The 26,985-nt window shown below is 37.3% G+C and overlaps 1 protein-coding gene across 12 annotated transcripts in view; it reads left to right on the top strand.

Moving 5' to 3' along the window:
* The window catches only part of PTPRM (protein tyrosine phosphatase receptor type M), a 464,510-nt gene that overhangs the window by 362,030 nt on the left and 75,495 nt on the right, over positions 1-26,985 (top strand). For 5 of the 12 annotated variants that reach the window (XM_061356322.1, XM_061356317.1, XM_061356315.1 and 2 more), the window contains 5 exons: positions 5,214-5,365; positions 7,902-7,976; positions 8,204-8,230; positions 12,009-12,020; positions 12,761-12,948. In XM_061356322.1, the coding sequence (XP_061212306.1) occupies positions 5,214-5,365; positions 7,902-7,976; positions 8,204-8,230; positions 12,009-12,020; positions 12,761-12,948 (454 nt within the window). The remainder of the gene's footprint in view (positions 1-5,213; positions 5,366-7,901; positions 7,977-8,203; positions 8,231-12,008; positions 12,021-12,760; positions 12,949-26,985) is intronic. The other 7 variants (XM_061356318.1, XM_061356326.1, XM_061356321.1 and 4 more) reach the window with 3 other exon arrangements.

The following is a 26,985-nucleotide window of genomic DNA, read 5'->3' as shown; positions in this document are numbered from 1 at the left end:
TAAAGTATTTACTTCCTGTTTCTTGCGTAATCCATGCAGGGCTTGTTAATATAATAAAAAATTATATCAAATTTTGAATTAAAAGTCCACCAGACTTAACATCATGTCTTTGACTGCAGCCAGGGACAAACCTGTAGATAAATAACAGGAACAGAGCAAAGATAAGTTAATGTATTCACTGTCCTCTGCTCAACCCTTAATTCTTCTTTTGCTGTTATTTACTTTTGGTATCTGTAGAGTCCTGTGGTGATGTGTTCTATAATTATCTGGCTTGTGTGGAAATATTTACTTTCATATTTAAAAAAAATCTGTATACCCTCTGGTTCTTATTCTTATATTGTTGAGAAATAGTACTTCTTTCTTAATTTCTTACTTTTCCCCATGCTTCTCTTTTATATCCCCAGTTCAACTGCCTCTTTTTAAAACTGGGGACTCCTTATCTGTATTGAGCACTACTGCTGTTCTGTAGGATCTGTTCCTTTGATCTTCCTGTCACCTCTCTGTGTATGTTCTCTACTTCCAGAAAATCTTTTTTGGATATACAGATAGAATCGCAGAATGGTTTGGGTTGGAAAGGACCTTGAGATCTTCTAGTTACACCCACCCTGCCATGGGCAGGGATGCCTCACACTAGACCATGCTGCCCAAGGCTCTGTCCAGCCTGGCTTTGAACATTGCCAGGGATGGAGCACTTATCACTTCTTTGGGCAACCTGTTGCAATGCCTCACTGCCGTCACAGTAAAGAACTTCTTCCTTATATCCAGCCTGAACTTCCCCTGTTTAAGTTTGAACCCATTACCGCTTGTCCTATCACTACAGTCCCTTATGAAGTCCCTTCTCCAGCATCCCTATAGGCCCCCTTCAGATAGAAGGAAGGCTGCTATGAGATCTCCACGCAGCCTTCTCTTCTCCAGGCTGAACAGCCCCAACTTTCTCAGCCTCTCATCATATGGGAGGTGCTCTGGTCCCCTTACCATCCCTGTGACCCTGTGGACTTGCTACAGCTGCTCCATGTCCTTTTTATGCTGAGGACACCAGAACTGCACACAGTACTACCATATTTCTTTCCTCAATTGTTTATAAAGTCATAGAGACCTAGTGTTGTGTGTATATAGTTAGGATTTTTTTTTCCCATATGCATTACTTTGTACCTGTCAGCACTGATTTTCCTTCTTAAGCGAATATACAGTCACTCTGCGTCATGAGATAAATTTGTAACTTTTTTATTCTATTTCTGATTTTTACTATAAAATAAAAATTGTTGTCCAGAAACATTGTGGACAGCAATGTTGTTCAGCCATTTCCTAGATTGAGTGCATGGCGAATAATACACATTCCAACATGCACTTTTGTAGAATTCCCACTAGTAATGTATCTCTGTTGAGGATCATTTAGTTCTACCCTTGGTGTTTTTTATCTTTTTAAACAACTATTATTTTATGAAGGATCATTCTGATTGTAGTTTACATTATTTCAGGCATGTAGTGATCAAAATATTAAAAGCTTTTGTAACTGCAACTGCACCACACCAGAGGCGTGCATTAAAGCCCCTAATCCTTTCTTCATCTGAAACTGTTCACAAACAGAGAAGTAAAATTTGAAACAATATGTATGTAGGAAAGAAGAAGATATTTTATTTAAAGTTACAGTAAGTGAAATAGTTCATAGAATTAATTAAAGGAAAAAAATAGTGAAATCCTTTTAGCAATACTATTACAAATTTCATCTCACTGCATTTATATATCACACTACTAATGTGTTTCTGGAGCTGTGGAAAGTAACAGCATCTTGGTTTTCCTTTCTTTGCTTGAAAGAAAGGAGGCATACTGATACGAAAAGGAGAGTACCTCTCATTTTGGAATTGTGAAGAAGGAAGTGAGTGCTTTTGCCTGATTCAAATAAATATACCTTTCTCACTAAATTCCTAACTATGCTTTACTTATTGTTTCTAAATTAAAATGGAAGGCACATTCCTTTCAGAGCCTAAGTTGATCCCAGGTATCAGGCTAGTCACCATTTATTATTTTTTATTTTTACTATTTACATCCTCTAACTATGGTAGTATCCCATTGTGCCTTGTGCTTTATGCCTAGTGCTTTACAAACATGAACGTAAAAGGCAAGCTAGGTCCCAAAGACGTTAAAGTCAAGACAGGAGAGAGAAAATTGATACAGGTAAGCAGATGGGAAATGAGTCAAATAGAGTCTGATGATATAGCAGCAGCTTAGTTATTGGCGTTGTTCTGTTAGAGGATTTGAGGGAGAAATCACAGAGAAAGACGATTTTTAGAAAGGTGTCGAGTCAGGTGTGAAGAAGCTTTATAAGGTGATCCTTTCAACTAGAAGGGACTGCATAGGAGAAGATGCAGCATTTAAGAGTTTCACGGTGGCAGACAAAACTGGGGACAGATTGTGATGAAGCCTCTAGCTTACTATTTTCTTAGGCTGATTTTATTAATATTTGTAACAAAACAGAGTAAACAATACCCAAACTCTCATGCAATTTTTGAGGAGTCTATATGGTTTTCTGCCTTGTATTTTCCTGTATTTTTACCATTACACCAGCCCATTTCTCGACATTTCTTGTGCCTTAAAATACCAACAGTTCCTAGCCAGTCTTGAGATTGTTCTGAATATCAGGCTTCTCTTTTCTGAGATTAATGTAGTATATTCTCTTTCCTCACATAGTGATGGTAACGGTGGTTGGGCGATAAGCATTTTGCTTTCCCTCTGTCAAGAATTTCATCCTAGGTAATCATCTGGGAGCTTCCATCTGTTTTATTTTTAACTCTGGTTGTAGATCTCTTTTCCTTTAAGAAGGTGGAAACATCAGAGAGTAGCTAGTAGTCTTTTCTCTGAGTGAAGATGATCAAATATTTAAGTCTTTTTTTTCCCCCAAATTTACTTCAAATCGAAGAGGGTGAGTGGTGATGGTGATGTGAAGTACTATTGTTTTACACATTTCTTAAATCTTGTATAGCTAGAGTCTCCCAGGGATTGAGAGATCCAAGGAACGGATGACTTGCAGAGACTGCAGCACTGCAACACTTTCAGCAATATCTGAAAACTGCAGATGTAAAAAATTTTATATTCAGCTAAAATTTACTTGACTGAGTCCACTGGGTGTTTTTGTTCACAGTACAAAAGTCTGGCTGGTATCGCTCTCTTCCTATAACAGTTGTTTCAGGTTTGAACTTTTCCCACAAGACCTATTTCCAGAATTAGATTCAGATTGAGAAGTACTGTACAGTTGTTACTGTCATAAAAACAATCTGCTATAGCTGTACTATGGGACCAAACCCAAAAATTAAGGAAATGAGAAAATGTAGTGTAATTTCTTTAAGAAAAATTATCTGTCTTTTTATAAAATTCGAGCTTCATGTTGTTGGTGTAATAAGCAAGAACTCTGGCTTTCTTTGGGAAGGATGCCATTTTTATTGTAAAATAAAACATGTAACAGCAGATGCTTGAGATGTGCACCCTACAGAGCATGGGTTTTTTCTGCAGTCTCACTGGGGACTGGTATCATATATTTTACCATATCATGGATTTTCAGATATGGATCAGTATCACTATAATGTTACCCAGGGCAATTCTCTAGTAATTTTTCTTTGAAAAGCTGTTTAGGAAGATGTTACCTCCTCATTAGTACATTGTTCACATACAAGAGTTCTTAGATAAAGTGCTGAGCTTGTGACATTGACAGCGATTAAAGGTTTTGTGAATAGAAATAGTACTCACAAGTCCACTGATGGGGAAGGGAAGACCACTCCATACTGCAGCTTCCTGGCTTAGTGAGTATGAGATAAGAGACAGCAGGTAGGTAGATGGGGAACATGGGGAGACTCAAGGCAATACTGATCAGCTTAGTAAGCAGTAATATCAGTACTTTGCAAAGTGTGTCTGCAGGCAGTGATTTGAAACAGAGCAGTGAATTATTGGTAAGAAGGTTTACAAAAACCTCCTCCCATGCAATGTGAGGGAAGACAAGCATGCACCTGCTTGAAAATCTAGTTAACAAAGAGAAAGGCTTTGAGAGTTAGCACAAGTTGGTTATGCTTGATGAGGTAGGCCTCTAGAAGAAGGAGGAAACATGAGATAATAAGCTCCTGTAGTTTCTAGCTGAAGATAGCTAAAACAACTGTTGGATGGATATGAGCTGGCTCATTATGTTTTCCACAGAGGAAAAGTCATTGAATTAACATATATGAGAAGATCAAAGTCTATGGAACAGTTACTTCTGTATAGAACCCAACCTTGAAAATACTATACAGGTGGAATCTGGAAAATTTAGATGAAGGCTGCTTGCAAGACCAAGCAAGGAGAAGTGCTTGGTCTAAGACAGAACCACAGGCCAGGGATACAAGACAAGTGGGCATGTGATCCACCATCATCAGGTTCACAGGCATCTTACAGATGTTGAAATAAAAATCAAGTTTTTGACATGTTATTTTGTGATGGTAGCTAAGCATGACTCTGGGGGAGACAGAGTGAGATTTTAGTTTAGACAGAAAAAGACAGATACGGAAAAAAGAGATACTTGCATCTAAAGCAGTTCTATAGCTTAATGAATCACTATTACAGTATCAGAATCAAGATCTTGTCTCAGACAGACCGCTGCTGCTGAGAAGCAACTAACTATTGTGACTAATTCTCCTGAAATTAAGAGTGACAGAAAATAGTATTCAGAAATGCAATTCAATTTAAAATGCCACTTACTTGTACAAAGTGTGTTGAGAAATCAAACTGTACAGTATGATATAAACCAGTTAGCTGTATTATATGGTGTCTTAATGAAACAGCTCCAGACAATTCTACACATGAAGTGAAAATCATTACTCATTTGTCAATTCCAACAAAATCTTCTCTCTTATCATTTTTATTTATGGATATAAACTGAGATAGCCTCTGATAGAGTAGGTCACATCACCTTTGTATCCAAGTAGTCCCCTTTAATTCAGTGGTCATCCCAGAGGATTACGGTGCTGTTCACCAGAAGTCAGGGCATTGGCAACTATTGCTTGATTATCAGATGCCATCAAAAGATGTGAGTGCGAAATCAATTTAAGTTTCTAGAAATGCAGCAATAATTTTAAATGTTACTTAATAATGTGGTTACAAACTACAGTACTGATCTGAAAAACATGAAGATTATGTCTGCTCACTGAATGTTTTTTTCCTTTTCTTTTTTTCCTCAACATTCATTTCTCAAGAAAATTGGCTAAAAAGCGTAAAGAGACATTGAGTAGTACACGGCAGGAAATGACAGTGATGGTGAATTCAATGGATAAAAGCTACAATGAGCAAGGCACCAACTGTGACGAAGCTTTCTCTTTCATGGACACACACAATTTAAATGGGAGATGTAAGTTTTTTCTTTTCTTATTCCCCCCCCCCCCTTTTTTTTTGGAAGGTAGAAGAAAGGTGCAAATGGTTTTTAAAATATTCCTCATTTCTCAGTCATGGAAAATCCATGGGACCCAGCATTTCCCACTGTGCAGCACATAACAGTGTATATTCGAATGAGCAAGACAGTCAGACGTCAAGAACAGACTCCTTTAAAAATAACAAGGATAATTGAGCTTTTTTCTGTCCATCCTTTTCTTCTGCAGAAGAGCAAAGACATTACTGAAACAGCTGTTGTTTTACCTTTTTCGAGTCTCTATTACGTTCAAAATTTTGTATCATTCCTACTGTCCCAAGTCCTTCAAATGCTTCTGCTCACTTCTTCTTCGTTTTGTTTTTTTTTTTTTGTAGGTTAAGTTTATTTTTGAATGTCATAACTTAATAATAGTGATCTTATTGTCTCATTATTTCCAGTTCTAGATGATGCTTTTTCTGTTGCTTGTACAAAGGCTGAACTCAGTGGAATTATCTGTTCTGATATTTCGTTAAGAGAGTCCGTATATCCTGGGTATTCCTGGATCTACCCTGAAAAGAAATAAAATTTGGGATATAAAATTTCCTGTATTAAATTTTAGCCAGGGACTCAGTCATGTCTTGGGGTTAGCACTAAGCGAAGACCAGGAAAAACAGTTTTTGATAATTGTTAAAAAAAGAAAGGATGAGTATGTTTGAAAAACTGTTGGTTTTGTAGTTCTTAAGGTACCTCAGTTTTTCTTGTGTACCAGTGGTTTTGAACATCTTCAGAATTTTTCAAAGATTGAATTTTGTTTCAAGTACTAACAGTATATGAGGCCCAAATCTCACTCTTTAATAATATGCTTAAGAACTTACCTTTGACAAGCTCAATTGTACAAAAACTGAGATTTATAGAGTGACTTCTCTCAGCAGCATTAGGCTTAGAATTTGCAATGTTAATTTGTGTTTGAAATTTGTACTTTTGAAATTGCTTTGAAATAGATCTTTTAAAATCTGACTTGCCTTTCTAGTGAGAATATAGCATTGCAGTTAATGAGATTACTTCTGTGAAGAGATCAAGAGGTTTGACTTCATTTTCCACCATGATGATGTAGTTTTTCAGTAGTGTTACTAAATAAGCACCAGCAACCAAAGAAGCTACAATGAGTTCCTGGGGCTAAATCAAGTTATATAAACCACCTTAAACCAGCTTGAAATTATTGCCATAGCAAGTGTTTTGTATCACATGAGGGTTAGACTTCCCGTAAGATAAGTGGTCACCAGAAGCAGCAGTCTGACATTCTTTAGAAATACTTTCTGAAAGGCCTTGTACTCAACCAATTTAGAACATTCCTGCTTCCTATTAAGGTTTATTAGCATGGCTGCATTCTGCATATCTAGCCAGTCTTATTAGCTGCAGCAGCCCTGACCTCAACTGATCTCTGCATTCAGACCCAAAAGGAGTCCCACTCTATTCTTTCCGTCCAGTGATTCAGGAGACATAATCAAAGGAAAGTAGTCTCAGATATATTCATTTATATGACAAGTGATAACTGCCAGCATTATTTAAGCCAGTTTCCAGATAGCTCCATCTTAACAAGGGCTGGCAACTGTATGCCCTAGAAGATCAACCAAAAAAAAAAGGGGATGAAAGCCAGCAGGAGTAACCTCACTCCTTATCCAGCAGATCCTGTCTTCCTTAATTCAAGTTTTGTTTTACAAATTCCTGTTTGTCTGTTTATCGGTATCCAGAATGTGCTTACATTCACTGATTTTGAGCTCTGTAGAGAAGCAACTGAGTCTGAATTTGCAATGAGTTTTGCTTAAAAGCCTTTATCGACTCTTTGGCTGAGCATCCTGTAAAATGTTGTGATTAACTCCCACCTGTTAAATATATCTGTTTTTACAAAAGTAATTCACATGGTCTTTGCGTACCAGGGAACAAACTGAACTTAATTTGTTGCATTGGGCTTTCCCATAGGTTTTACAAATGGTTAAATGATTAAATACCAATGTGAGCATTGATCTATGTATCGCTTTGAAAGTGATTGTTAAACAAAGAGGCATATTCAGAGCATAATAGTAGCTGTGTACACATTATCCATCTGTCTGAGCAAATAAAAAAAGGTGGGAGAATAAAAAATGAACTATAGTGGAATATTTGCAGTATTTATAGTATTTACCCTATTATTAATTAAATTTACTAATGATCAAAGCTTCTGTCAAAAACACCTGTCATCATAGTATCAGTAGTATCAGTAGCATCGCTATTCAGTCTTGTCTTGTGATTTAAGAAGTAGATTTGTCATCACTGATCAAAATGCTTTCCCTGATGACATTTCTTTTTAGAGAATTGATCGAATTCGATGAGCTATTTTATTCATTAGGCATACCTGGTTTTCCCTAGGTCCTGATTCCAGCACAAAAAACACAACAGGACGGACTCTAAACAACCAAGTCAATCACATGCACTGTATCCCTCAGCTTAAATAGCCATGTATCACTTTGCTGCCACTAACCAGCTTTGTTTCTCTTTGCAGCTGTATCTTCACCATCTTCATTTACAATGAAAACTAACACATTGAGCACAACAGTGCCTAATTCTTATTACCCAGGTAACCAATTTTTTTCTTGGTTTCCACCCCATATAGACCTTTTCATAATAGAAGCACATACAATTATGATCTTATACTTCTTGACATAGAAATTTAATACATACATAAGCAACATACTGATTGCTTACAGTAGCTTTCTGAAAGAAAACTCGGGAACACTTATCAACCATTTACTGTTCTCTCTCTTTTTACCTTTTCTGCATTGACCTGCTTATGATGTATGACAGATCCATTTGTGCCAACTGCAATTTTAGGTGAGAACATTTCCCTTTATCAAAGTTTATTGCTGAAGTAATTTAGAAAGTCACAGTTCTCGGGGTACAGACAATAGTATGTAAAAAGCTGGAATTTTATCCTAAAGGGAGGTGTGGTAGGCTTGGCTACACTGAGAATGCTAAGGACACTATCAGGCTTGATTACTGCTGTTGTAGTGAAAGTCAGGGGAGAAAAGCAATACTTTTAACAGTGGATTTGCGAGGAAATGTTTATGCATGTATTTGGAGTGATACAAAAGAATTTGATTATTGCAGCAATTGATATAGTTTCCCTTTTTTTTTTTTTCATTTTATCTCAGAACTGAAGATGTCACTTCTTAAATATAACATTTTTTTCTAATTAGACTATTCATGATACAGAAAATCAGACAAAATACAGTTTTGTCCATCCAGCAGCTATCATTTCTTCTCACAATACCACACAGTTTCTGACATGCTTGTCAAAGTGGAGTTTCAGAGGAGAGATGGTATTTTGAACAGCCAAATGATAACATGAGACTTAAGAGTATATAGTTTATTATGCATCAGGTGTCACAGGAATGAAATCTAGGAAAACCTGGGGAATCCAGAGATACCAGCAATTGTCCAATGTCACAAAGAGAGGTTTCTGCACAGTGATAAAACAATAAGCATGAGGCGCTATTGCATTTCCAATGCTTAGGTAACTCTTAACTGCTTTGTGGCTTGTCTTCATTTACACCTCCTTCCCATGCTAACTTCAAACTAAACAGGGAGATATTTTGGTTTTTTTAAGTAAGAAGTCAAAATGTAACAGTGCACTGTAGCAAGAATTCACACTCTTTACTCTTTTTACGATTGATGTGTTTACAACAAATATTTTTCTTTCTCCTCATTTTCTTCAAATCAGTGTAAAAAAAATGTTAGACCTCTTAACTGATTCCTGCTCTTAAATTGCAAGTTAAACAGGCTGAAGTAGAATAAAGCATATAAGAAGTTTAGAAAGCTGATCTTGAAGATTTGTTATTGTGAAATAATATTTAGCGCAGTGCATTTCAGTGTGATAACTTGGAGAAGGAACTTATGCATTTTTGTACATTATGTAAATCTGGAAGAAGGTAATGGTAGTGACTGTAACAATGTAATAATCTGCATGCAAATGAAATTTGCAGTGCCTTTTAACTGCCTGAGATGTTAGATTTTTTGTGTGTGTGCTTTAGCATTCATTCAGTGCTTCATCCAGTAGATGTTCTTTCCAACCTTGTGCGTGGGCAAGGAGAAAAGTGCCATTATCAGGAGAAAAACTTTGAGATTTCCTATCTCAATTATTAGGGTTCAGTTAATGGTTTCTCTGATTTATTTTTTTGTGTGTGTGTGATCCTTTGCTATATAATAGAGATGGTAAAAGTATTTGTTAGCTTTTTTTTTTTTTTCTCCACAAGAAATAATATCTAAGCAAGTAATTCAAATATCGCACCAACACACACTGGGAAATAAAATTCTTTGCTTTTACTGTCTTTAAAATCTGGGATTAGTTAAATATGTATTTTATGGTCAGCTACGGCAACCTCTGCGTACTCATCTCAGAAAATCTGACAGTAATTTCACCATGGAAAATTAATGTTTTCGTAAGCTTACATGTAAAAAAATTAGTACCCTTTTATAACTGGTGTTCCATTCAGACCAGTGGTGTTCCATTCTCCCAGAATGTTTTTATGGCTGCTTGTATAGGAGCAGTGTTTTATCTGACGTAAATCAAATTGGCTGTGCTTGAGTCAGTAGAGCATTATAGAAATTAACAAAATATGCTGTGTTTTAATTGCAAATAATACCTGCTCTTGCTGTCTTCCAACTTCCAGAGAAATTATGTTCGACTACAGAATCAAGCCTCTATTTAAAACTAAATGAGCTTTAAACACTTCGGACAATGGGGACTGAATTTATAGATGCTGATCATGAGTGTAGGTCATGTTTGTCTAGTATCAGCAATGTGCATATTTCTGAAACTGGAGAGCGTCTCAGCCCTGAAAAGATATTGGGCTGGGTTTGCAGCTACCTTCCATGCCATGAGTTCATATAACTAGTAAATAAATATATTCTTTATTAAGTGTTGTACAGCTTTATGAGAATGAGTAAGTGGAGAGTAGAACAACTGTAGCTGTAGGAGTATTTAAGTTGGACAAAATTCCTGTTGCATCTGAATGCTGCATCTGGAAGAGGTCACCCTGTGAAAAACAGTGGACTGTTATGCCTTAAAGGTTCATACGACAGTGCTCAAAGGCAAAGTAAAAATTATGGGGCTCCTAATGCACGATAGAAAACAAGGATTGAAAGCATTTTATTTAAAACATCTTAAAAGATCACTCCCAAAGAGGAAAAAAATAGTATTAATGGAGGTAATGTAATGGAGAGAGAAAAATCAATCTAAAACAAAGAAGCTCATAAGAAAGAGATTCATAAAGATTAAACTGCTGCTTTCATAGTACAAGACCCTGTTAACTGCCTTCATCTTAGTTACTAACAGTCTGTGCTACAAGGAATTCTGTAGTTTGCAAAAAAATCCCCAAGTTTTCTAGCCTGTTTCTAAATTTGAAATAAGCCACATACAAAAAATCATGATCAACTTCCTGTACTTTTTTTGTCTTTTGTGTCTTAGCCACCTTGTAGTTTTCAGGTGCCATTTCAACAGCAACATATTGTACCTACACTTGTATACCACGCTTCATACCATGCATCCCAAGGTGCTTTGCAGTAAAATCTTATCACACATTAGAAAAAGTTGTTGAACTTTCTGGGTAAAAGATGAATCACTTTACTCTGCATTAGATCATGCTATCAAACTGACAGGAAAGGTAGTGAAATTCCCATACTAATACCCATAATTTTTTCTTTGTAATTTTTGGTTTAGGTTTTAAACGCATAGTTCATCTTGACTGTATGCTTACTGAGGACCAGTTTTTATGTGTCTTAGTATAAGTGGGAATTGAGAGATCCCAAAATCATCTTTGAAATATGCTTTCTTGAGCTCTGTGGCTTTAACATCAATTTTCAGTGGTTTAACTAAGACCAGAAACGCACCTTTAATGAGGTGAGGTAGTATTTTTTGTGTGTACATGAGAACCTGGGACCTTTTCATACTGAGTATTTGCAGAACTTTCCGCTGTAATATGCCTAACTTATGAATGTAGAAATAGTATTTTAATACTTCCCTTCCATACAATATATTTTACAGAGTATTAATTTTTAAGTAACTATAGTATTTTAATAAACCCCTTGCAGTGTTTCGTGTGCAGCCACTGAGGAATAGCTTGGATAAGTCAAAGCACCACATTTAAAATTTCAGCTAAAAATCAAAAATTTATTGAAACATGTAAAATTATTATTTGGGTAAACAGAAAATATATTTATGATGATATTTGGACCTTAGAATTGGGGTTGGTTTTTTTTTTCTCTTGTCAGGTCTGAACAAATTTTTTTAAGTTCCACCTAAGCAGGAAGAAAGTCATATTGCTTCCTTTGGTAGAGTGCACTTTCACAACTATCTATTTACTGCTAAGTATAAGTTTTGATCTCAGTAGCATCTGTGTGAATTCACCCATAGTAAGATACCTTGGTTTCGTTACATTTATTTTATACTGTGAAACTGAGATCAGAATCTGACTCATATAGGAAACCACTCTGTAAAGACTAAATTAAAAACATAAAATTACCTGTAATTATTAATGTAGTACTGTTGCTTATGCCCTGTTTCCTTTTTCTCCTCCTCTTTTTTTCTCCTGATATGTATCTTCTTAAAAAGTGCCAATCAATGGTAAGTTGCCCATTTGCCCCATGGAAGAGATGTGGAGGGTTGGGAGAGTATGTGTCTCATAAAAATTTTAACCAGCCCAGTGGGTTCTCCTGTTTGTTGGCTTGCATGTCAGTTGACATATAACATTCCATGCCTAATGTGATGGCTCATGATATACCATGGTTCCAAAGCATGTTCAGCAGCCAGTCAAGACATTTTTCCCGATGAGATGATCCTTCACATTTGTCCTCTCCCAGTTCATCTCCAAATGTTGTCTCAGATCTACATTTCCATTGCAGTCCTAGCTTGATGAAACCATAAGCCATTTTGTGCATCTTTTTATTTTGCTCACTCCAAACATTTGCTCTAAATTTGCAGTGTGAAATACAGCACTTCAGTAATTAAAGAATACAAGTCCAGTTTCATTCCATGGGGACTTGTTGAAGTTTCAGAATGAAACTTCTATGCAGTTTAGAACCAAATGCCTAATTTAAAAACTGCTTGCAATCAGCTAGTGATATTTAAAACAATATTAGAGTTTGGACTGCTCTGCAATGCTCAATGGACTTTGCCTCATTCCAATTAGTCTTGCAATTTCCCTGTGTAAACTGCTCCATGGGTTTACTGTTCTCCTGGTGTAGCCTTCACACACAGAAACAATATTGATGGTGTCAGATTTCTGCCATTCCTCTAGAAATCTGTGTGTTATATTTCTAATAAGTGAAAATGAGCCAGTACATGATGAGTTACTCTTGTTCTAGATGAAACCCATACGATGGTCAGTGACACAAGCAGCCTGGTCCAGTCCCATACCTACAAGAAACGAGATCCAGTGGATGTTCCCTACCAGACTGGACAGCTTCATCCAGCCATCCGTGTAGCTGACTTGCTACAGCACATCACCCAGATGAAATGTGCAGAAGGCTATGGATTCAAAGAGGAGTATGAAGTAAGTGTCAGGTCTAATGATCTGATTATTATGTCTTCTGCACTGTTGACTTTTCTGTCGGCTACCTGTGCTACAGAGCAGGAAAAATAATTACTCAGCCAAGGAATCCAGGTGCTGTGTAAGGGAAGATACTGATGGGAAAGATCATCTCTGTAGTGAGGAAATTTTCTGATTGTAACCAGCCAGAATGAGGAGTGAGACATAAAAACCTTTCTTGGAAATCTCTGCCTAATTCTAATTGCATAAAGCTCTATATTCAAAGAAATGGATCCACTAGTGTTCTCCTAATCCTTCCCATGTTGTTCTTTTACTACTGAAGAGCAGGGCTTTTCCCAAAGTTCTACATCACAGATTGGCTAATCACAGTTGCCCTGTAACACGGTATTAGCTTAGTAATCTACAAGCAGTATTTCTTGAAGTAATAGTATTTGTCATGGAGAAGAAGGGTGCAAATCTTCAGAGTGCCCCGTAGGGCTATAAAATTTATTCTGCGGTGCCTGAAATGTTTGCCACTAACTGGAGGCTACCTCTAAGCCTCGTTATTTTTCATGTGAACTTACAGCCTCTCTTTTTTTTCCTTTTTTGTTGATTCAACTTCTTTTTCTTCATTTCATGCTAGAGTGACCTGTTCCTCCCTGTTGTCATCTGAATTTTAAATGTTGTGACCACTACATCCTGGCAAATACTGTAGGAATGCAGCACATTGTCCTGCAGATCCTGTCTTCCTTGTGAGATGAGTTTTCTAAGTGAAAAAAGTGAAAAGCAAGCAGAACTTGCTGTCATGCCCAAAATTAAGGAGAGTACTGTGCCTGACTTCAAAAGCTTAGTTTTGCTGAAGAGTCTCAAGAATGCACTACTCCTCATCCATATCATGTATTTGAATGAACAGAGCCTTATCAACCTTGGTTCCATGTCTAATGTGAGGGAGGATTCAAGGCCTTTTAAAGTCACTTTAGGGCTAGTATTTTAATTGTTAGGGTATAAGAATAAAGGTCCTTTGTCCACTTTTTTTCTGCCTTTTAGCTCAGATTTTAAGGAGTTTATTCTTCGTATTATTCTCATGGAAACACTCTAATATGGACTGATAACATGTCTACAGTGAGTAGTTTCCCACTAGATTACAATTCAGTGGATTTGAACCCAAAAAACAAGTAGTATGAATATATTACTTCACAAAGGAAACATACTTAAGTTGATCCACAGAGTTAGCCTGTAAATTGTCAAAATTGACCTAGGTGTGTATGAGAATTTATGAGATAATTTTTATTGATAGGGAGGGTTCACTCGTAAGAGTTTGCGGGGTCTGATCTGTTGATCTGTAGGCAGACTTGAAGTTGTCACCTCAGAAAGACTCTGTTAACTTTTAGTACGTTATATGGACTATGATCCAAGACGTAATTAGATTTACCAAAAAAAAATTTCCTGACATGTGGTCTAGAAAGCAAATGATCAGCAGCAGCCAATCCCCACCATTTCCAGGAGTGGGTTACACTAACAAAGCTTGTATCTGCCTCTGTATGTGAAAGTGTCCCTTTATCCAGCTGAGGAACCTGTCCCATCCGTTTGTCCATTTTAGGAACCTGTCCAAATTGCACTGCGACTCCAACCCAGTGCACAGTCCTAAATTTCCTTTCCTTGGAAGCTAGAATGTGAAACTAGAATCAGAGGAATAGGTGTAAATGGGTCTTACTGTAATGTGACTCTGACATAACTGGTGAGAAGCAGAATGAAATAAATTCAATTTTAGCTCTGTCTTCTCAAAGCAGAAGCCAGCAAAAAACAGACCCCTTCTCATTCTTTCACGTGATAGAAAGAGAAGTGAGAAGGACAGCCAGCAAAAGTAATTTAAATTACTTCCACCCATAGGGCGAGCAACAATTTATCGTCTGGGCATGCACAAGTATACACTGCCCTAGAGGTTCAATATACCATGCTTAAATTTTTAAGGTAGGAACTAGTGTAGTCCCTGTTGCAGACCTTTCAGGATGACTCGTACCGTTATGTGCATACTGCTTGCATATTACAAGAGATGGTGGGTTTTTTGAAGTTTGTGCTTTGTCATGCCAACTCCAAGTTACAAAAATTGCTGAAATATGTAATCGTTTAAACTGGTATTTATAGTATTAGACTTCCAAAGCCCATGCTTCAGGCCACTTTCATAGTCACTGATGACGTTTTTTCTTCTAAAATGTAGAAAACAATTAATTCCCAGAAGGGGATAATCACTTGTCAACTTTCATTTGTGTAGCTGACTTAAACAAGTTTGTTCCTATGTGGTTTCTTATGCCACCGTTATTTAAAAATGATAGAATTGAAAATTCCTGTATTTGGAAAAGATTTGTTCATCAGCCAAAACCTTTTATACCAGCATTAAGCCTAGAGGAAAACTACAATTAATTTATAATAAAAAAAAAAGACTGTAAAATGGAATTTATAATGCAACCAATGACATGGCTTTTTAACTACAGCGGATCAAATGGTGCTGCTGAGAAACAGTTTCCAGGAAAATCACTTAATTTTGAGCTTACCATGCTGATGAATGGCATCCCATTACAGACAGTAGGTGCAGTCATGACTAATGCCAGTAGATGCAATACACTAGAGTGCAGTTTATTAATAGTGGCAGGGATGGGAGACTTAAAATACTGCAGCTGCATTTGAGAAAGCCCTCTTTATAGATGGTAATTGTTTATAATCAGAATGAACCATAACTAGCTTTATCTTTGATTTGTTTTTTTTTTTTCCAATAAACTACTGCAGTATTGCTGGTTTTCCTCCATATGCAACGAACAGCTGCCCAGTATATTCCAGCACTGCTAAGACTGCAAAACTCTGTTTATGCTGCTGTCAGACTGATCCAGTCCTCTTTACAAAGTTTAACAAGACAGTGGAAGAATCTTTTTCCTTATAAATTATCAGAAGAATAACTGTCTAAATGAAAAGGAAGAAATAGTTTGGCAGGGGATTTGTTTTGAATGAAGTCTCATAGATGATTTTTGCTTTAACAAGACAGCAGGATTGTATAGTCTCACCAGGGAAAGAGTTTGATTCAGGAGAAATTCACACAGGATTCACTCTGAAAATATATCTGTTGAACTGAACAGAAAGAAAAGGAGCATATTACCCATTAACAGCATTTCAGAGGAGTGCAAGGATACAGAATACTTACTGTCATGCATAGTTTTAAGTGCTTTAAAATAAAGCTTAATAATTAGGCCACTATTCTCAATAATTAGGGCTATAGTTCACAATCTAAGTACATCTACGTACTTTTAAGTCCTACTGGTTTCATGCATGAGTTTTTGGAGTACCATATCTGACTCAGAGGATAAAGGTTGAAAAATTATCTTTAAGCAGCGTCAGGCTGGTATTTAGTCAGTCATTGGTCAACTCTTCATTAGGATTACCCACTTCAGTTCCTGAGTATCTTTAGCTCCAAATATATGGGTGTTGGGAGGAACACTGTACTTTTCGTGATTGTGCCCTTTTGTTCTCCTTCTGCGATGAACTGAGATACTTTGTCTCTCATCACTGAAAATGCTTTGGTTGAGTATCATCCGGGGAGTATCTCACAGCCTGGCCCTGTTCTTGTGATGACATGTGCAGAGGCTTCTGTTCCCTAGAGCAGGATTAGGCCCTGCCTCTTGGATGTAGTGGTGCAGCTTCTGGTTTTCCGTCTAGCTGTGCCTGTAGAATGAGAGCAAATACAGCTGTGTCCTTAGTGGCACATGGGTAACAAGTTCACTGCCCATTTTCCCATGAGTTTCTCAGATGTGCAGATAACATGGACAAATTTCGGTAAGCTGTGGACTTAAATGCAGACCTTCATTTGCAGCCTAGTGGAGTGTGAGTGATTAGAAGGGATTGCAGAGAAATCCTTAAACTTGGGGAAGTTTCCACACAGCTAGTCTGCAGTGGATCTTTAAAATCCCTTTTATCCCTGCCAGACCCTTAAAAAAGGAGAGATTTGAGCTTGGTTCTAGCAACGTTAGACTGACAGGATAACATTGGCCTGATTCCACATGCACCCCTACACTAATTGTGTGTTATTTAAGCTGCTCCCTGATACTACAGCATGAGAGTGCTTTTACTGATCATGAAGGAGGCTCATTGCTTATCACCTTTCTGCATTACGGAAACAAAATAAATAGAAAAGGAGGGTGAAAGTAGTCTCTGCAATTCATCATTTTTTTCTCCTTACATCTGCCCTCTTTTGGTTTTAGACTCCCTAGTTCAACACTGCTTTACACTTTCTCCTTTTGCAAGGACGTGTATCTATCAAAAGACCCTAAATACATAGGCAGAAAGAGGTAAGTTCGTCTCCTTCCTATACAGATGGACAGGCTACTGGAGGCCAGCATAGCTTGGCATAGCTAGGGCATAAACAGAGACATTCATCAAAATCTTATAATTTAAAACAAGATTTTGTTTTTAATCCTGTTTTTGGATCAGCAAAAATTGGTGCCTGTTCAGTGTAAATTGGTTCTTTGCCAGATTAAGGTTAGTTGACATAAGACAGTTTCAAATCAATTTCTGAGTGTCCACACAGGAGCTTGGACTGGTTTAACAGAGTTGATTTAAAAACACACCTTTAATTGAAACAGTGCAACTTTGTGTAGATAAAGCCTTACAAAATCAATTTCACATTATGTTCCATGACAGGGAGTTGTGAGCTTCCATTATCTCAGAACCAGAGGTTCCTTTGAAAAGCCAGGATTTGCAAAAGGTATCCTGCTCAGATCAGCCTCACATACTGTCAGTAACAGACTGTGTCAATAGCAGAGTTTAAAAAAAGTTCCTCCATGTAGCTTCAACTTTAAGGCCTTTCCCCCCACTGTCTGTCTTGTGTTCCCTCTTCACCCCTCCTGTCGAACAGGAACCTTCTCAAGGTTTTGTGGCAGTCAACTGTTTTAGTCAGGAAATGATTCTATATTAATATCATTAAACCAATACTATTCCTAATACTCTGAAGTTATATACTGTCAAGATAAACTGTACTGATTATGCCCCTTTTATGCTGCATGGTCTCCACTCTGAGGGGTTGCACCAGTGTAGTTGTATTAATCCCTAAATCACCATAGTTAAATAGATGGGTACAGGCTCAGAGGGCCTATCAAGGTCAGGAACATGAAATATATTATCTAATGTATGTTAAACAATTCATTTCAGTTTAGCATTTCTTAGCACCTATTATAGATTGGTAGAAGGATTTTAAAATAGGCTATTTGGTCGTGGTCACGGTTCAGTTATACCTTGTGGGATTATGGTCAAAGAAGATCATAAAAAAACGGATAATTCAAGAGTATTTGGAAGTGAGTGTTGAAAATAATTGGGATAAGAAAGAAATCCTGTCTTCATAGCAATATATTTTTTGAAATGGAAATTCAGAAGATATGCAGGTAGATGTGCTGATAGCCAAGAAAAACAAAGTTTTTCACGCAATATACTATTGGCCAGTGAAATGTCTGGGGTACACAGAAAATGGTTTAAAGAAACAGCACTGGAAAAAAACAGCAGAAATACAGATTCTTGGTAGCAGAAAATATTGCAGGCAAGCAGGAAATTTTTTATAGAGGAAGTTTACCATGTAGATGCCCACTCCAGACTGCTGTTAGATAAATGTCTGACCTAGGGCAAAAGTCTCATATAGTTTCTATTTTCTGCTGTCGTGCAAAGGCGTAACAGACTAGAATCCTGTCACTCCAACCCAGTCCTCCAGTTGTAGCTTTACTTTCCCTTTGGCTCCAGCTGGAAGACAAATTTGCTGCTACATGACCCTTCTAAGCCACGTGCTTCTGGGCACCTGTTCTGATACCTAGCATATAGTAAGAAAAATAAGTATTTTATTGATGTTATGTTGATATAGCTACTGGCAGGACCCAGCTGATGTTGCTATTCCTTGTGCACGTATTCCTTGTGACTGCAACTGGTCTGTCTCACCTACAGCCTGTACATTTTTATTTTTCTCTGATTTTATTTGCTATTCTGCACCAGCTGAGACAGTCAATACTACAATCAGTGCGGGTTATTTTCTATCCCACAAGACACAAATTACAAAGAAGCAGAAAGATTCTGGAACACTGGGTTGGAATGGGGGCATTAGTCAACAGGGTAAATACACTAAGGGCAGCATCTGCGTTCTTCAGAACTGAGAACAGGTAGCTGTTGTCTCTATTTCGGTAATAATGAGAAAACTTATTAGAGATTGTGAACATGACAGAAATAAAAACCGAAGTAAAATAGGAATTTGTCCTGTGAAAATGGTGTGAAAATTGTTGGAAATATTAATATGTAGAAATCATTGCTATTATTTTCTGTGAAGTTTCATCTGTTCAGATGTGGCTCAGAACAATCACCTGAATGCCTGGTTGAATCTTTAATCTTTAATACTGGAAATACCACTTTAATAGAGTGGTCTGATTATAGGCATATATTATATAAGCGTTCTGTCCCATGCATAAAGGATAACCACAACTAATGGTGATATGAACGTCCTTTATATGAGACAGGTATTTCTCATTTATCAAAGGACTGTGTTCAGAAAAACCCAGTTTCTTCAGATGCTGTGAGATCTGCATCAGCCTTTCATCATTCCCAGGTAACTTGTTCCTTTTTGGGTTTATCCCAGATTCTTGGAAGCCTCAGCGCTGGAGAGATCATATCTAGGGAGGTCAACAGCAGTAGTAAAAATTAACAGCTGCCATGTCCATGAAGCATGTTTTGGTTTGGAAATCCTAAGGTACCCAGATCAATATCAAATTGTTCAAATAAAGTCATCCCAAAACAGAAACTGTATTCACTACTGAACAGCCTATGTTTTTAGTGACACAACTCCTAGAGCATGCCATATGCCTTTAACTCTTAAATAAGTCTTGTAGCAAGATGGGTGACCTCCAGTTGTTGATCAGCAAGAATCAGTTGTCAACAGTTTTAGCTGCCTGGCAGTTAACAGGAGCTTGTTTGGGTTTTTTTTCAGTTCAGAGGAGAGGCACTTAGTTTGCTGAATGTCTGTCAGTGCGTGAGCCAGTTTTATGCAGTTCTGAAGCTCCCCTTAATAGCTGTGAATTTCTGTTCTTACAGATTTCAAATGTATGAAAAAAGCTGTCAGTGCTTAATATCATTCCCATGGCACGGCCCTATTTCTGCAGTGTGAATAACTGCCTGGTGATCAAGGTGTCCCAGGACTTTATGAATCTCACCATTTCCTTCTCCACTCTTCCTAAATGCCTTCTCAGACAATTTAAATAAAAGTGCATGTATTTGCAGAAACAGCTTTCTAATTTGTTAATTTGGTTTTGTTTAAGTAGGTTTCATTAGAATTTCTTCTTTTCAGAGATTATAGATTTAGGCAGACTATGGCTTTATTAGAAAGACTTTGGGTTTTATCCATTTAAATAATTAAATTGCAGAGGTGTATAGATTAAAAAGCTTCCAATATCCTTAGCATCTCGGTAGGTGTAGGCAGCTATTTGCTCATGCTGTGATGTGGCTATTTTTGGTACTGATCAGCTTGTGATTTATTTGGGTGTGAACATTCTGTGTTCATCTTCTTAGTAACCTGAACAGTCTGAACTGTATGAGACCTCAGGCAGCAAAGTTGCCTAACAAGGACAAGAATGCCTGATTCAGCCCCACTTATTGTCACTAACTCACTCTCTGAGTTTGCCAGACTCAATCCTGTCTGTAAAGTTTAGACTCTGTCCTAAGGAAAGCCTTGTAGCTTTTAAGTGCATCTTTCATGACCACTGTATCCCTCTAAGCAGTTAAAACAGAGGCTGGTGGTATTGATCCACTCAAAAGCGTTGGTGCACTTGAAAGTTGTGAGATATAGATGCGTAAGCTGATCAATTGGATGGATGAACTGAATGCAGATTGTTCTGATGTCGGAGCTGTAGAAACTATTCTAACCATTCCCTGACTCTACTGAATCTGGTAGTCCTGGTGTATGTGGTGGCAAACATATAAATGAATGCAAAATCTTGCAGCAATATAAAAAGTGCTGTAACCTGTCAGTTTTCCTGGTCCTGACAATCTTTTCCATGTTCAGATTATTTAGCAGACATTCATTTCATATTTCAGCATAGCTGGACTGAAAATCCAAAAGTGATGTTAAGCATGATAAGCACCTCTGATGTTATTCCTGATCCTTATTGAGTGAGTCTACTTGAGCATTTAAAATGGAATCATTTTAGCTGTGAATGCAGTTGTGTGGTTGTGCCTCTTGTCCTTCATTATCCATAGCAATGAAGTTTCAATCTGCTTTAGAAGGTTGTGGGCTTTTCCCCATCTTAGGTCCAGCTGCCACAGCAATCTTTCAAAACTTGTTTTAATTTTGGTCCTAACCTATGACTCCTTCATTAGGATCTTTTATTCTCTGAAGGCATTACAAAATCTTTTGCTATTTATGCTGGAAAGATTTTTGGGCATGTGCAATGACAAATTGGAGCAATAAAGGAAATAGCTTCCAAGTTTCACTGATTGTTGTCAAGTTGGCACTGAGCAGGCCTTTGGAAATCCAGTATCCACATCTGGTAAGTCCAAGTAATAAACACAGGGTTTATATAATTTTAATGGGAAGTGTTAACTTTTTTTCATCTTACTGCTTCCTCATGGTTGGATGTACACAGAGGTATATGCTTACTCTTTTAATAACTAATGCTCACATCACTCCACTGTTTTAGCGTGTGAAATCTGTTCCACTATTATTCTCCAGTCTGTCTTTTCTTCCTCCCTTTTAGCGTCCACAGGTTGGGAAACAGTCAAACTATACTAAGCAGACTTCTCAGATTCTATTTCATTCTCATTATGCTAGGCAAGTCATTTTTGCTGAGGGATCATGTTACTATGCTTTGGCTAGTATCAGACTTATGCTCTCTGTACCTATTGAAATTAGGGTTTAGTTTCAGATTTAGCCAATTTGTGCATCATTATGGGGTATCGAACACCATGGTAGGAAACTAAATGAGGCTACTGAACTTAATTTCACTCATAACGTGAGCTTCCAGAGGGAAATCTGCAAAAATGGCTTTAATGCTCACAGCAATAAGGTGATAGGTTAAACTTTCTAAATGTTAGTGACAAGTATGATTTGAAGGGAAAAAAGTTTTTGAAACATTGCAGGCTATATGCTGCATATTTGCACCAGCCTGACTTATTAATTATTCAAATAAGACATTGAATATTTGATCAGAATCCCTAATCCCTTTTTCAGTTAGCAAATTCTTTACTTTTTAAAACTGCTGATGTACCATACTTTTCCCATTGCACCTGCAAAAATGAGTTAATCCAATTTATGTGCACAGAATAATATATTGTTCTTTAATGTGAAAGATATTATTCATTACTTCTTACTCATATTAAGCCTCCATACCTCCTTCATATTTTATTAGTGCCCTTTAAAAAGACATAAAAAATCAGTCATGTAGTTATTCCATTTTAAATTATGCAAATGATGTTAAATGCAATTATAATCTATTCTTTAGTAATTATGTATACAGCCTATGTGTTTTCTATCAAGTGTATTTATTCACTACAAATAATTAGGATTTTAGTCCATTGCTGATTTCATGACCAGAGCACTTTTACTGGCTGTTTGTAAAAAGAGAGGAACACTTTTCAGATCAAATTAGCATAATTTAGCTATAAGGAGTTTTCGTTTAGCAGCACATTTATCCACAGCATACCTAAAATATGCATTATTTTCTATAATGCATTTGTTTTAAACAAGTTCAAATAGCCATTATAAATTTTCCAAGAAATGAAAATTTGTATTCTTATCTAGCCTGTGGCTCAGTGTATCTTTTAAGAAGTTTTCTAACTGGAATATGAGATTTCTTGCATGTTTCCTATAGTGCTTTTGTAATTGTTCTGTCAATGGAACAGATGATCATCATTTTCCAGCTGGATTGATCTTTCTGTTACAACACACGAAAGTCTGTGGGAAACATGAAGTCCACTGAAAATCTGGTGGACTGCAGTTGGGCAGACCAGGGGGTTGGCAAGCCTCTTTTCTCTCCTGCTGGTTTCCTGCCATCTCCTCTGTCTCTGTGCGATAGCTGTTCCCTCAGTTACCCATCATGTGGAATCTTAGTGATGCCACTGCCTACCCTCTTACAGGGCTACTGCTGTTCTCTTAACTACTTGGCTCTGTATCTATCTTATTAATTAGCAGTTAGGTGACTGGGTCCTCAGCAAATCACCTGAGAGGTGAAGAGGACATGGCCTTTCAAACAGCCACGAGAAGATATCAGGCATCTCAGTCAGGCAAAGATGAGCAGGGCAACTATCGTATAAAATTGCACCCCCAGGGCAAAACTGAGGGGAAGACTGGAGTACCCATGGAAACAAAGCAACCCAGGAGGTGGGCAGTAGGAAAAGCAGGCTAGCTTCTGGGGCTTATGAAATATTGTCAGCAAGAGACAGTATTTCAGAAATGACATAATGGTAACATCAGCTATGTAAAATTGCTGGTGTTACTGGATTTGTAGCTCAGTTCAGGACTGATGGAAATTTGTAATAATAACTCTTCTTCGTAAGACACAAGCTGCAGACCAGAGTCGCTCGCTACAAACCCACACACAGGAGCTAAAAGATTCGGGTTTACAGCATGATTTGGAGTCCTCAAGCATGTGTTTAAGCCATTTAGTTTTAAAGGGATGTAAGGGACTGTTTTAAAGTTGCTTTTAACGCACATTCTTTCCTGGTTTACATTTTACCATTCACGTAAGTGGAAGCAACACCAGGGCCATCAGACACATAATAGTTTAGACATGTCCGTGTAATGGTGACAAACCTTGAATATCTGTCAACCCAATTGGCACAATTTCTTCCCTTTAAGTTCTTCAAAAGAGTCAGGACTGACAATGTTTTGCTTTGGTCTGTGGAAAAAGTAGGGAGCATGCATTTATGTGAGGTTAAAATGCATCTACCAGCTTAGTTCAGTTATTGCCTGTCTAACTTTAAGGTGCTTGCCTGTACAACAATAAATGCTCTTGATATATAACAGAAAAGAAGCTCTTACGTCTACAAGAGAGTGGTCTATCTCCACTCATACACAACACATCAGAGGAAGACAAAAGAAGTGAGGACCTTCTGTGATGCAGCGCTGGGGCTGTTTGGAAGCAGACACAGCTGTTAGCTGCCCTCTGCTAAAAAAGGTAGCCTTTAGTAAAGGTGCAAAATTGTAGACTTTCTTGTCTCTGTCCTATCCAAACAGCAATAGGATTCCTTTCTATATAGAATGCCTGCTACTGCTTGCTCTGGGATGGTGGGAACATCCATGCAGTGCACTGCTGGTTCCTGAAGTAAGCCTAAAGTTCATAAAGCTATAGTGTCTGATTAATCTGGGAGAAGGCACCAGGACTACTTTGCCTTTGATGCTTAAATACTTGGCTGTATCACAGAGCTTACAGTTTTGACATGAGAAAAAAACTAGCTTTCAGACTGTTTACAGTAAACACCTACATGTGAGCAATCACTGTGCTTTTCCTTACCACAAATTATAACAAAACAACAGTATGACAGAACAAATGTTAAAAAGGTAGGTCAGATCCTATGTCCTCTACTCAGGAAAGATCAGCAGCCATCTCCAACCCTACATATGAATAGTTAGGATAGAAATGAGGTTACTTAAATAAATGGAGAAATGCTTACAGTTCAAAGCTCTTTTTAGATTTTCAGGTCGTTCCAAGACCCTCCGAATCTGAGCAAAACTGTCAAGTTGAAATGTGTTTTTTAATCTCAAGAAAGACTACATATAACAGTTTTTCAGTCCTTTGTATTGAGTATTGCTCTTCCAACTGCTGTGTACCATTACCCATTACCAGAATGCTTTAGTGTATGGTTTGATTGAAGAGTATTTCCCAACACTGTCTTCTGCATTAGGCTCTGGTATTGGCTGAGCTTTTGTTCACTTAGCCTTTATTTTTATCCATGCCTGGTTTTATTTGTTATAGGTGCCTATGGTTAAGCTGGAGAAATGACTACATTAAAATTCTGTGTTTTCAGTTACTAGTTTTGCTCATGCACCCATTCATACTTCAACTCCAGCTTTTATGCTCTGTGTAACACTGATGTACACAGCTTCTGTAAGGTTGACATAATAAAACATGCACAGATCCTAGGAACAAAGAAATCCTTTAAATTGGCACAGAGTCACTTTACCAGCTCCAGTCTCTACTAAGTCTATCAAGTCTCTACCTTGTTTCCAGGATAGCAAAATATCACTCATTCCTGGCTGCTGTAATACCCCCTTAGGATATTCTCAGCTGTGCCAGAGAACAGTGTTACTTCTGCAATGCTAACAGCAATTATTCATTATTGCTTATAATCTAGGGAATCGGAAGCACCCAACAAATCTATTAGGCAGCAGGTTTAAAATGAACAAAAGAAAATATTTTTTACACAGCACATAATTACATCGTGGAGTTCATTGCCTCAAGATACTGTGAAGCCAAAATTATAAGTGGGTTCAAAAATGGGCTAGACAAATTCTTTATTAAACACAATGGCTATGTGCACTGTCTGGCTGAGAAAGAGATTGTTCAGGAAAGCCATTGACTGCTAGAAGATGGTATGTTGGGGAAAGATTCACTCTTTATTTGCTCTATTCTTCATACACTTTTGTAAACATCTGCTACTGGTACTTTTGTAGAAAAAATAATGGGTTGTATGGACCTCTGGTTTGACCCAGTATGTCTGTTAACACACATAAAGAAGAAGAAAATAAATCGGTCCTTCTGTATATACAAAGCAAACAATGTGATGTGAAATTATAATCTTTTTTTTTTTTTCTTTACATACTGGTAGTCAATTTTATAGAACTAACATCACCTCAGAATGAACACAAAGAGCCCTTTAAGTTAGCTAGCATTCTGTGTGGTTTCTACTTCTTTTATTTTAGTAGCTGTCTCCTGGTCCACTGTCTTGCTGTGAGTCTGTGAAATGCTGTAAATGGAAGGACAAAAAAAGAAATTCGGTTGTAAAATGTTCTTATTTAAAATGTATGTAGCTGCTACGCTAAAGTCTAATCCTTGAGCCTTTATTTTAGGTAGTGCTTATTCTGCAAAGAGCCCTGTTTACATTCATTAGGCTCTTTCAAGAGAGTCATGTTACTTACAGTACATAGAAATAGTGGAATTAAACTAGTATGGGAAGTAAACCGCTTCTTGCCTTTTGGAGAGTAAAGGGAGGACAGTTATATGAATTCTGAAATTAAACAAATTGAGCTTCCAAACCATACCAAAGCATCTGCTTTGGTTTTGCACTGGGTAAAACATTTCAAATCTAAACAAATTTGGTGTCTTGCTGCTTTCTTAGTATTTATATACACATTTCAGTTTTATCACTGACTTTGTAATTGGCTCTTCTTTTACATCACCAGCTTGAATCTTACATTTTGATGGATTCACTGTGAATCAAGTCTATAGAACTGACAGTAGCTAGAACATACAGGAATGTTTGAATCCAAGGAAAATCACATAAATTGTTCATGCTTTTTATGTGTTTAATTGTAGATCTGATTAGAGATTGACATATTTTCCCTCCATTTGTCAGTTCTTTGCACAGCATTTGTGTTTATTTTACTGATATTTACTAAGCACATGTATCTGGCACACAAAGAAAGCTAACAAGGGCCACGCTGTCTGCAGCATTTAGAGCTTCTACAAAGTTTAACTGTTTTGTGGATTGCTTTTTATTTTTTGTTACTGAGACTATGTGTTTATTGCTCTTTTGGTGACATTTTTTTCTAAACTCTTATGATTCTGCCATCAATTGATTTTTAAACATTGCTAAGGTAGAAGGACAGCCTAGTTGGGAAGCAAATGTCTTTCCTGTTGACATAACATAGAGTATGTTTTCCTTTAGCTCAAGTATGCTACAGTGGAATTGCCTTAAATACCTTATAAGGTATCAGGTTGGATCTTTTTAAAATAGCTTTTGTCCAAGAAATGAGTGGAACTACTAAACTTCTGTCTAGCTACACACTGGCACAGAGGTCTGCTGGTGCTTACTCAATATTTACACTCGTTCCCCGGA

Source organism: Neopsephotus bourkii, unplaced genomic scaffold (genome assembly GCF_033783945.1).
Source record: "Neopsephotus bourkii isolate Nb327-2 ecotype Australia unplaced genomic scaffold, CSIRO-AGI_Nbou_v1 NB_846, whole genome shotgun sequence".
Taxonomy (NCBI): Eukaryota; Metazoa; Chordata; class Aves; order Psittaciformes; family Psittacidae; genus Neopsephotus; species Neopsephotus bourkii.
Note: the sequence above shows the minus strand (reverse complement) of the source record. Positions and strands in the feature narration are given on the sequence as shown.